Source organism: Carettochelys insculpta, chromosome 5 (genome assembly GCF_033958435.1).
Source record: "Carettochelys insculpta isolate YL-2023 chromosome 5, ASM3395843v1, whole genome shotgun sequence".
Lineage (NCBI taxonomy): Eukaryota > Metazoa > Chordata > Testudines > Carettochelyidae > Carettochelys > Carettochelys insculpta.
Genome location: NC_134141.1, coordinates 47,076,773 through 47,089,341, shown reverse-complemented (window position 1 = coordinate 47,089,341; position 12,569 = coordinate 47,076,773). Strand labels below are relative to the sequence as shown.

At 51.8% G+C, this 12,569-nt stretch overlaps 1 protein-coding gene across 2 annotated transcripts in view; it reads right to left on the bottom strand.

Moving 5' to 3' along the window:
- SLC27A6 (solute carrier family 27 member 6) overlaps window positions 1–12,569 on the bottom strand; it is a 74,698-nt gene that overhangs the window by 47,292 nt on the left and 14,837 nt on the right. For both annotated transcript variants that reach the window (XM_074994143.1, XM_074994144.1), the window contains exon 2: window positions 11,751–11,957. In XM_074994143.1, coding sequence (XP_074850244.1) covers window positions 11,751–11,957 — 207 coding nt within the window. The remainder of the gene's footprint in view (window positions 1–11,750; window positions 11,958–12,569) is intronic.

Below are 12,569 nucleotides of genomic sequence, written 5' to 3'. Positions count from 1 at the left end.
GCTCCTAAGATAAACAGACATTTGTTTGCAAGCTTCATGTGATACTATATCGGTTGGTCCTATAGACAATTGACTCGTGGTATGTAAGCTTGCCAGTGCTGCATAAACTCACTGTACACTGGGTCATCTGACTCCACAATAGATGGACCAGCACATGAGCTAACATGAAAGAGCTCCATGTCTGACATATGGTCAAAACAGACAAGGTGAGATAATGTCCTTTGTTGGACCAACTTCAGTTAATGAAAAAGAAAAAGTTTTGAGCTTATACAGAGCTCTGCTTCTGGTATGGGAAATGTAACCCAAAGTCCAGTCCACACTACAGATCTATATCTATCACTATGACACTCGGTGGTGTGGTTATACTAAGCCCCCTATGTAGAGAGCACTATACCTGTAGGATAACTTCTCCTGCCAACACAGCTACCATTTCTCAGGGAAGGGTATTAACCAGGTCAACAGAAGAGCTCTTTCCCTTCAGCTTAGCGTCTTCATTAAAGCACTACAGAAGCACAGCAGTACCAGTGCAGCTGTACTAATGCAGTATTTTAACTATAGATGTGCCCGACGTGTCACAGATAAATACAAATGTGCAACAGATAAGGAGTTAATACAGGTTACAAGAGACTATTCAGCTTAAAGTGGGCACAGTCGTACGACAGAAGAGAGTTAATAAGCTACATATTACTGTAATGAGCCATAAATCCAGTTTCTTTACTAAGTCCATGCTTTCTGATGTCCAGCACAGTTATGAATTTTAGTTCCCTTTCATCTGAGGGTGAAGAGTGACACACACACACAGGCACAGAGTTTCCTCCAGACTCCAAGGATGCTTAACCCCCCCTTCACCCTGCCACATGCCCTGTCCCCAACCAAAGGGTTCCCTAACCCCTCAGCCAGCCTCTTCCCATCCAGTTGCCCCCTGTCCTACCTCTTCCCCCAACTCCCTCCTCCTCTGTCCCCATCCAGTGCCTCCTGAACACCAGAGAACACTTAATCACAGCAGATGGGAGGCACTGGAAGGGCACTGGAGGAACTGATTGGTGGGGCCACAGGTAGATATGGTGTTGCCAACCCTTCAGGATTGTCCTGAAGTCTCCAGGAATTAAAGATGAATCTTCAAGTATTAGGCCAAGTTATGAAACACCCAGAAACAGATCTAACCAAAAAAAAAAACCTGACAACCATAGATTGATGGGAGGTGCTGGGGGAGAGGAGAAGCTGGCTGCTAGTTGGTGCTAGGCACCCAATAATTTTAGCACCCATGGAATCATCACTGAGAGATCAGATATGTGATGCTCTTTTTATGAAAAGTTTTCACATGTTCATGTTTTTGACGTTTTTTCCTGTACAAGTTCCTTGGAGAGAACAATGATTGTCTGGTTTCACCAACACAGCTTGTTCCATGGTGTGTTCTATTTCCCTGGTGGAGTGTCCCTATGTGGTGAAGTTGTTTGAAGTGTGTTAAGGTGCTTATCCCGGACTCTGTTATCAGCCCATTCTATAATATCTGCATGCCTGATAAAGAACAAATTTCTTGACGTGTTTGGGGATAGACCCTGAATTTGTGAAGATAAGGGTGGTGGATCCATGAACTTCCTGTATATAGTTGCCCACAGGATTTCACTGCTGAAACTGATCATAGGCTACGTCTACACGTGAAGCCTACATCGAAGTAGCCTATTTCAATGTTGCGACATCGAAATAGGCTATTTCGATGAATAGCGTCTACACGTCCTCCAGGGCCGGCAACGTCGATGTTCAACTTCGACGTTGCTCAGCCCAACATCGAAATAGGCGCAGCGAGGGAATGTCTACACGCCCAAGTAGCACACATCGAAATAGGGATGCCAGGCACAGGTGCAGACAGGGTCAACGGGCGGACTAGCGCTTCCGGGGCAACAGCTAGCCGCTCCCTTAAAGGGCCCCTCCCAGACACACTCAGCCTGCACAGCACGCGGTCTGAGGAGCCATAGGCACACAGACCCCGGGCGCCGCAGTCATGGACCCCAGCAGCAGCAGCAGCAGCAACAGCAGCTAGAGGTCCACCCAGCCCTCCCGGCAGGAGCAGGGCTTGCCCTGACCCATGCCATGTGGGAGGCAGCTGAGCACCTCCTTGCCCCAGGGGAGGAGATGCCCCCAGGGCAGCAGGGCTCAACCCCTACCCCTGCAGCACCCCGCTCCACCCCCCGCCTCACACGCTGGCGGCTGTGGAGCTACCCCACCAGCACCGACTGGTGGGAGTGGCTGGTGCTTGGGGAGTGGGACGACGACCACTGGCTCAGGAACTTCAGGATGAGCCGGCAGACATTCCTGGAGCTGTGCCAGTGGCTCACCCCCGCACTCAGGCACCAGGACACCGCCATGCGGCGTGCCCTCACAGTGCAGAAATGGGTCAGCATCGCTGTCTGGAAGCTGGCCACTCCGGACAGCTACCGATCCGTGGGACAGCAGTTTGGTGTCAGAAAGGCCACCGTCGGGGCTCTCTTCATGGAGGTAAGCGAACCCACGGGGGGAGGCCAGGGCAGGGGGGCTAGGGCAGGGCAGGCGGGCCAGGGCAGGGCAGGGCAGGGCAGGGCAGAGCAGGGGGACCAGAGCAGGGCGGGGGGGCCAGGGCAGGGCAGGGGCGCCAGAGCAGGGCAGGCCACGGCAGGGGGGGCCAGGGCAGAGCAGGGCAGGGCCACGCACACCCTGCTGACCCCTCATTGGTGCCGTCCCCTGTGCTTTCTCTGCAGGTCATGCGTGCCATCAACGCCATGCTCCTGCACAGGCTCGTGAGGCTGGGGGACCCAGATGCCACCATCGTGGCCTTTGCCACCCTGGGCTTCCCCAACTGCTTCAGGGCTCTGGATGGGACTCACATCCCCATCCGCACCCCGCATCACAGTGGCGGACGATACCTCAATCGCAAGGGCTACCATTCTGTCGTCCTCCAGGCCTTGGTGGACAGCCGGGGACGTTTCCAGGACATTTACGTAGGCTGGCCTGGCAGCACCCACGACTCCCGGGTTTTCCGGATCTCGGGCCTGTGCCGCCGGCTGGAGGCAGGGACCTACATCCCCCAGCGGGAGATCCCTCTGGGGGACACCACCATGTCCTTCTGCGTCATCGCAGATGCGGCCTACTCCCTCCGGCCATGGCTCATGCACCCCTACACGGGCCATCTCTCCGCTAGCCAGGAGCGCTTCAACGAGCGCCTGAACCGTGCGCGCCAGGTGGTGGAGCGCTCATTTGGCCGCCTGAAGGGACGCTGGAGATGTCTCCTGACCCACCTGGATGCGGGCCCCAACAACATCCCCCAGATTGTGGGTGCCTGCTGCGCCCTGCACAACCTCGTGGAGAGCAAGGGGGAGACCCTTCTGCAGGGCTGGGCTGCGGAGGCCGGCAGGGCACACGTGCAGCCACCTGCTGCCCCCAGTCGGCAGGTGGACCCCGAGGGGACCCGGGTCCGGGAGGCCCTGCGGGCCCACTTCGACGACCAGGCCGCGGGGTGAACTCTGCCCAGGCCCCCTACTGCTCACCCCCTCCTCCCCCACACTCCTGCCCCAACGCCCACACCATGGAGCACCCCACCGCCCCCCCCCCCTTGTCCTGGACAAATGACAGCATGCACTTGTGGCTGAACGTAAACTTTTTTTGGGTCTTTCTGAAACTGTTTTTTGGGGGATGTAAAAAGAAATATGTCAACCACAAACAGAAAACAGGGACAAACGTCCAACCAAAGCAATATGTACAACAATAAAACAATGCAAATAAACAACAGCGTGCAATAAATAATAAAAAGGAAACCAGGGAGGATAAAGGGGAGAACTATTTACATGGGGGGGACAGGGCAAACGGGGGGGCCAAACAAACAGGGTGCAACTATATACAAAGGGGGGGTCACGTCCCGGGCCCCTCGCCCCTATAGCCCGGCACTGGGCGTCGCTGGCCGGGAGCCCCGCCGCGCCTGCAGCCTGGTCCGCGGCTGGGTGGGAGCGGGCTGGACCGGAAGGTATCGGGGCCGGCGAGTGTCAGGTGGCTCCAGGGGTCCCTCGGCACTCTGGCCCTCGCGGGTGGGTGGCGGGGCGATGGCGGACGGGCCGGCGACGGGCGGAACAGCTGGTGGTGGGGCTGCAGGAGCGGGCAGGGCGGGCGATCTTTCGGCCGGCGCAGCATGGGGGGCCAGGTAGTCCACAAGCCGGTTAAATGTCTGCATGTAGGCCCCCCATGCCTCCTGGCGCCAGGCCAGCGCCCGCTCCTACAAGTGGAGGTGCTGCTCCGCGACCTCCAGCTGCCGGCGGAGGATGGCCAGCAGCTAGGGGTCCGTCGCCGGCGGCGGTTGGTGGTGCGGGGTCTGCCATCTAGCCCTCCGTGGGGCCGGTCGGTCCTCGGCCGAGGGGCTGCCCTGGAGCGATGGTCCCGGAGGGCTGTCCGGGACGATTGACGCCTCGCCGGCGCTCTCTTCTGGTCCTTCTGATGGTGCAGGTGCAGGACACAGGAGAGGACTGGGGGAAGAAGAATGGAGACAGGCGTTAGTGTGGGCCCCGAGCCGTGGCCTTTGTCCCCCCAGCCCTGTGCTGCAGGTTCCCCATTCCCGTCCCCGGGAGATGCTGCTGTGATGGATGGGGCTCTGGGGTCCCCCGGCCCTGCACCCCATCCCCTGGTGGGAGCGACTCTCACTTCACCCCGCAGGGTCTGACAGCAGGAGAGGTTTCTTAGGCCACAGATGCCCCGTTTCTGCCAGGAGTGACAGCACCAGCTGTCGGAAGAGACAGTCCTTCCAACCCGTCGTGGGGAGAAGACCCCAAGGGGGGCCCCTCGGGGATGCAGCTTTCCCCCTCCTCAGGCTGGCTGCCTACCAGCTCTCCCTTCCCCTAGCCTCTACCTGTGGCCCCCGCCCTCGCCCCCCAATTCCAAGCCAGCTCGGCTCCTCCCTCCTGTTGGTTCAGGGCAGAGGTGTCACCTGCCAGCTGTAGCGCCAGGATCCCCCTTTGGCCCTGGGAGGTATTCGGCTCTTGTGGCTCATATGTAGCCTGAGTCTCCCTTTTGCACTCCCCCCACTCCATCACATGCTGCTGCTGCGGGGTGTACCACCCCCTCCTCCCGGGGGCCCCTCGAGGTTCCGCTCCCCCTGGCCCGGGGATGGGGCATGGCACTGTCATGCCGGGGGAGCGGGGAAGGGGCTGATGGCTGCAGTGCTGTGAGGGCCATGGCCCTGGTGTCCTTGGGGCCATGGCCATGTGAGCATGTGGGGGGCCCAGGACACATATCTCTTACCCCCGCCCCTCAAGCCCCGGGGTGTCCACCAGAGAGGGGTACCTACCTGTGGGTCCGCTCCCACGGTCCGGAGATCCCCGGGGGGGCGGAGGCCCTGCTGCTGCTCCGGGATGGCAGGAGGAGGATCTGCAGGCTGGATTCTGCAGAGGAGGAGCCCCCCTCCTCCTCTTCCTCCTCCTCCTGCCGCGATGTCCTGGGGATGGCCCTGCCGCAGCTCCTTCACCTTACTCCTGACGTGGTCAGGAGTGCGGGCAGGGTGACCCCGGGCAGCCAGGCCGTCGGCCAGCCGAGCGAACGCATCCGCGTTCCGCCTCTTGCTCCCCATTACCTGGAGCACCTCCTCCTCGCTCCAGAGCCCCAGCAGGTCCCGCAGCTCGGCCTCCGTCCAGGAGGGGCCCCGCTGCCACTTCCCAGACTGGCTGGCCCTCTGGCTGGGCTGGCTGCCCTGGCTCCCCTTGGGGGGGTCCCCTGGGGGCGCTGGGGGGGCTGCCGGCTAGCCATCACCGCTGGGTGGGTGGCTGAGGGTGCTGCAAGCTGCCCGTGTGTGCAGGCTGCAGCCTGCACGTTGCCTCAGCTTCCTGCAGAGGCAGGGAGGGGGAGGGGACCTTTAAGGGGCCGCTCCACGTGGCCACCAGTGAGCTGAGGGGCTGGAGAGAGCGTCTCTCAACCCCCCAGCTGATGGCCGCCATGGAGGACCCGCCAATTTCGATGTTGCGGGACGCGGATCGTCTACACTGTCCCTACTCGATGTTGAACGTCGAAGTAGGGTGCTATTCCTATCCCCTCATGGGGTTAGCGACTTCGACGTCTCGCCGCCTAACGTCGAAGTTAACTTTGAAATAGCGCCCGACGCATGTAGCCGCGACGGGCGCTATTTCAAAGTTAGTGCCGCTACTTCGAAGTAGCGTGCACGTGTAGACACAGCTATAGTGTCCAAAAATCTGATGCTGGTGTGGGAGTATTCTAAAGAGAGTTTCATGGGTGGATGTTATGGTTTTTGAAGTTATGATAGAAATCTATTACGGAGTTTAGGTCATTTGTCCAGAGGATGAAAATATCTTTGATATATCTTGAATATAACACTCCTGATGAATTTCCCCAAAAATTCTCTCTTTAGATGCCTCATGAAGATGTTAGCATATTAGAGAGCCATTCAATACCCACAACTATTCCCATGGTTTGCACAAAATGTTATTGAATAAAAAACTGTTGTTGGTGAGGACAAAATGGATGAGTTTGGTAACATGTTTATGGCTGATGTACTGGGAAGCATGAACAAAGTCCCTGGAAGTTGAGTCTTCTGGGATGAGGCTAAAACCTTCTCTTGGAGCTTTCTGGGGAATTATTTCATGACAGCCTTATATTCCTGGCTCAACTGTGGTGTGGGTCAAATGAGGTCAAATTGTTTGGAGGCCCTGTAAGCCCACAGCACATAACATGCAATCCCTGTTCTATAGGCGGCATATTCCCCCTCTTATTCCTTCACACCAGGGCCAAAGTGGGCTGCCATAAACACCACCAGCAAAATAGGAGGACAGCTGCTGTTCCAATAATTGGTTCCTCTAATCCTGTACACAAAACTACCCCCTTCAGTTCATTGTGATGAGAATATTTTCACCTTTGTGGTCTCAGTTTCAGAAATTCTACTTTTGTCTAACTGTGAAGAACACAGTGCCTTTAAAAGGGAAGCGACCTTCCCTACCACTGACCAGAACAGGACATAGGCAAGTCCTGGCATGAGCCATTTTTGGAGAAAGCCCCATCTTTGTTCCCTGGGCAGCCCTTTACAAACTGCCACTCACAGCTGTCATGCCTTTGCTCCATTTTATTTTGGCTTTCCACATACTTTACACCATGGGTGGACATTGTAGCCAGACAGAACCCCCTCCCCTTTTTTTCTTCTCTACTCCATCTTGTCTCTCCTGGGTGCTTCAGAGCACCAAAGGGTTAACAGCTCAGCCCTGGAATGCCGGAGAGCACAGATGTGTTTATCTCAGCCACAGTCTTGAAGCTCCGGAGCAGACACAATGGGCTAATAAACAGCCGAGCCTCAGACTGCCCTTGGCTAATTACCATCAGTTGATTCGCCTACACAAACGTCCCAGACGGAGGAAAGATCTCCGGCCCATAAAGAAAGAATGCCCCAAAAATTATCTCCACCCCACAGGTGTGAACCAGACTTGTGAGAACCAGTGTCTTGAGACAAGTTAATTCAATTGGCACCCTTTTAGACAAGGAAGAAGCCTATGTGACCCAATGGGAAAAAGTAAGGGTCTGGCAGCCCCTCTAATTGAGCTCCAATTATCTCTACCTGCCGGTCAGGACGGTCGTTGCCTCCTGAGGTCCTCGCTATTTATTGCTTGTTCACGAGGGATTGAGTGAAACGCTGGCCACGCCATGTTGGTAATGCAGAGGTGAGAATAAGACCTGTGAAGTGTATTGCTTTCTGTTTGTTTTCCTTGTGCACGTTCACTAATAGATCTATGAATTATTACATGCTAGCTATTGACAACTAAAGAACAAAGCGTAAACCTTGTAATCTTTGTAACAAAGTATAAATCTTATAAGCTTGCAACAAAGTATATATCTTGTACTCTTGTAACCCTAAGAGTTAAGTCTCCTTAGTCAATAAATGAGTAACTGGTTAAGCTGTAACCTGACTCTCCCTGTTACTGTGCAAGCCCAACACAAAACAAAGAACCCAGCTGCTTTTCAGCTGCAATTAGCCTGGTCATTGGTAAGAGTGCTGAGAGCTGAGCGCTAAGTCTTGCTGCCTCCATGGGACAGACTCTCTGAGGCACCCGTCACCCACCCTTGGCTGCCCGCTGCGAAGGGACTTTCTCGTCCTAGCAGTTAAAGACTCGGATGTGGGAAGCTCTCAGTGCAACCATTGGGGCACCCATCGGTCTGTCCTGGCTGCCCACTGCGAAGGGACTTTTCCTGTCCTAGCAGTTAAAGACTCGGGTGTTAGGACCTTGGGGCATCTGTCAGCCTGCCCGGGCTGCCCACTGCGAAGGGGCTGTCTGTCCTAGCAGTTAAAGATTCGGATGGAAATAAGGGCATAGGTGGTTTCTTACCCGACCATTGACTACCAGACATATACAGTTTGTTCGAAACTGCACCAGGGAGCCTGACAGAAGAGAGACTGCGGAAGATTTTAGGCACAAACCCTCCAGTGAAGTTGAAGGAGCCTTAAACACAATATTGTTTTCCTTATTTCTAATCCTTGTTCAGTATTAGAAGAAATCAGCTCTTTAAGTGGTTGTTTCATATGGTCACATATCACTCATTTCATAGCCTGTCTCTCCAGTAAGACTCAAGGGCTTTCCACTTCCCAAATGTAGTTCCTTAGAAGATGATGCGGGAAGCAACAAGTCATTAGTCTTCTAGAAAAGAATTCTAGAAGTAATTATTTCTCTTTCCTGTGCTTCTGAATGAAGGCTGTTCTCAAGGACTGCAGTACCATCAGCAGTCTCTGTTTAAATTCAGTAAGATAAGCAGGGACTGTGAAACGGAAAATTTTAAGTATTGAAAATTGAAAACCAATTAAGCACTTACATTAAGTAAGTTAAAAAGGTTTATAAAGCTATGCTTGAGGTGAGAAACACTCACAAATACCAATAATTTCCAAGCATAAATAAACAAAAACTTTGCAGTACAAAAGATTTTCCATACTGATCGAATTAAATGGTTCACTGAATATTTCCTACCATCTGCCTCTGACACCCCTGAAGAAGGAACATCTGTGCTCTCAAGTGCCTATCAGTAGCTAGTTCTGCAATGCATTTTGTAAGAGAATGATTCCTTCCGTTAGGAATCAGCCTTAATTCTTACTTTGACGTGTACATTTGATTGAACAAAATAAACCAGCACTTTCAAAAATCCATCCATGGTTTTTGATTTTGATATCCCTGGCACTATATTCCATGAGGGGTGTGTCTAGACTAACCCAAACTTCAAAGCACGCATGGTAATTAGGGTGTCATGAGATTACTAATGAAGTGCAGCAGTGCATATGCAGCACTTCATTAGGCTAAATCCCCCCCACGGCAACTCTGAAGTGTGAAACTTTGAGGTGCCAGCTTGCGTGTAGCTGCGAGTCAGCCGTGGGTACTTCAAAGTGCCTGTACTCCTTCAAAGTCCTTTTACTCCTCAAAATTTTGAGGAGGAAGGGAACTTCAGAGTAGCGCAGGAGCTTCAAAGTACCAGCAGCTACATGCAAGCTGGCACTTCGAAGTTTCATACTTCAAAGTTGTTGTGTTATGACCAAGGGAAGTGTGTAAGATGATTTAGCTAAGAGCATTCAGAAAAAAATTTCTATCCACAGTCGCAAGCTCTGGTATATTGTTTCACCACTATTTCCAATATAGTTGATTTCTGAATAATGTTTACAACAGTTTTGGGGTTTTTTAACTACTTAAAAAAATCGGGGAATTTAGTTCCAAAATAAACTAAATTTAAAGTTGCAAGGAGGCAAATAAAAATAATAAAATAATTATGCTTGGGCACAGGGAACAAGTTGTAAGATGCAAGTTATTTTTAAAACATCTGTAGGGAATGTGGCAGAAGGAACACAATGCTGCTGAAGGCTGGGAGGAATGTGTCTCCCAGAGGTCATCTGCATGAGAATGCAAAGGGCTGCAGGTGTGATACTGAAGCTGGGAGGAATGTGTCTCCCAGAGATCATTTGCATAAGAATGCAAAGGTGTGCATGTGTGATACCTTTTCAGGCAAAGCCTAATGGGTAGCAAGTAAGCCATGAGATTTGGTCTATTGTAAACATGTAGTTGTAAAAATCACAATTTAAGCTGACACTTAGTGCGGGAGTTGAGAGATCTCACCAATGCTCTGGGTTGTTGTGGGGGACAGGGCAGTCGCCATAGCTGCATAAGACATTGATTACACAGGGCTCCCTGGTTTAAAGCATTGTAAAGGAGGAGGAGGAGGGGGTACTGGTTGAGTCAGCTTGCTGAGTACCTTGGCCCTGCCTATGGCTTGGCCATATAGCTATAAAACTGGCTGGATTAACCCTCCCAGCCTGTTGAAAGATACAGCTGGATACTCTAGCGTGAAACCCCACACTAGAGATATCAAGAGCTGAAATCACAGAGTGGCAGCTGAGGCCACGCAGAGCTGAAATCACAGGGTTCTGCCTCAGGGCGATCCCAAGCAGTGGGGTTGGGAGCGACGATGGCGACTGGCAGGCGACTGGTAGGAGGAGCAGCGGACGACGGGTGGCCAGTAGGAAGAGTGGCGGACCGGCAGGCGGCCAGTAGGCAGGGCGGCGGACTGGCGGACGATGGCAACTGGCGGGCGGCTGGTAGGAACAGCAGCGGACCGGCGGGCAGCCGGTAGGAGGAGCGGCGGACGACGGTGAGTGGCAGGCGGCCAGTAGGAGGAGTGGCTGACGACGGCGACCGGCCGGTGGCAGCAAGGGGAGGCTGCAGACAAGTGGACAGCTAGTACTGCCCTGGTGATGTATCTGTGGGCTTTGGGTTTGGGACTGCACCACAGAAGGTACACCCTGTAACTGCGTGTGGCATAAAGGGCCAGGAACCCCAGCAAGAGACTTGGTTCTACTGCATATGGGGATGGTATCTTGGTAAAGGGGTTTGTCTCTTCTTTACTTAGATATACTACATCTGTCACTGTAACCTTGGGGTTGGTTATGGTAATTAAACAAGCCATTTCTATCTCAGACTCTGTGCTTGGGGGGGGGGGGCGCGGGGGCGGCAGGGAGAACCGCCTTACAGGCACCCAGCACGGGGATGAAATTGTCCCAGGCCACTGGGTGGGGACTCGAGCCGGTTGGTTGTATCCTTGACAGGAAAACCCCACAGGAGTTGAACCTGGCCCTTCTGGCAGGCATCTGGCATTAATAGAAGGGTTACACATCTCATTACTGAAACCACAAGTAAGTCTTCAACTGAATAAGAAACATCAATCTGTTTATTATATCAGGCTGCTTTTTACATCAGTGATTCTTAACTTCCTAACCTCTTGAGCAACAGTAATGAACCCAGTCATCTGTTTCTCAACTAAAAGACTAGTAATTCAATCCTATTTATTTTCTGTCTCTTTCAGTGACCTCCAATTCAACGCAACTTAATGAAGACCCATTTCCTAAGTAGTGCATAGTCACTTGTTTTGAAAGAATACAGTAAGGTTCTAGATGTACACGTTAGATCAGAAGCTGTGACATAAAATCCCAAATTATTATTATTACCTTAGCAGTACTAGCTAGCAGGCACCAATAATAGTAGTTACTTAATAAAAAGTGCATAATACCCTGCCCCAGGATTTAAGCAATTCAGTTGGGAAGGGGAAAAGATGTGGGATCCTCTATGGCAACAGTTTCGGAAATGACCAATGTCTTTCTTGAGCTCATATACTTTTCTCAATAGACTGAGGTGACACTGAGTATCAGATACAGACAAATTAACTGATCATTTCATAAACAGTTTCAGGAAGTATTGGAAACAGAGTTGTACCTGTTGTTCCTGAGGTAAAAATATAAAGTACAGGGGACTTCAGGTTCTTTGCAGAGCGAAGATTAACTGGTACACACTCTTCAGATGCAGCTTCCAGTTTATCTAAAAGGGTATTGACATTTGGCAGAGTGCAGTCTTTTGTCATTACCCAAACACCAATATCTTCTTGGAGGCTGGGAAGAATTTCCTCTAAAGTTCCAAGCATATCTAAAACAAGAACAACACTGTGTTACCCATTTTATAATGCACTTACACAAAGCTAAACTTCAACACGTTTTTCAGGATGACTCATATTTTTACGTCGTTTAGAGGTCTCATAGCAAAATATGAGTTGTTTTCAGCTCTGTGAGAATAAAAGAAAATAATCAGGTGCTGATGCCTGCGGGTGAACTTTATGTAGAAGCATTAGGGACAAACAGTAGTATATAGTAGCTGCTGTCACTGCCAGGTTTTAAAGTTCAGCCACCACTCCATAAAAACCCCATAGTAATGGCTACATTCTCATGGTTCTACCCAGTCCTGAGTGCTTATGGTCATGCTTCAGAGTAGAATTGCAGTTTAATATTTATTTAGGCTTCACACCCAGTGGAACACAAAAGGAAATCGTTTGTCACGCATGTTAAGAAGTGTACAATCTTTTCTTTTTTGCACAATAATGATTATGCACGTGTTCCTCAGAGCTCTGAGGAATGATGCATAGTCCTGCTGACTAACAATTACAGAAGAGCCTAAGTGACCCATTTAAAAAAAATTACTTATACACATAGGCTGTGGCCACACAATGTGGCACTTCCCAAAACCAGATGGGAAGAAGGGGCT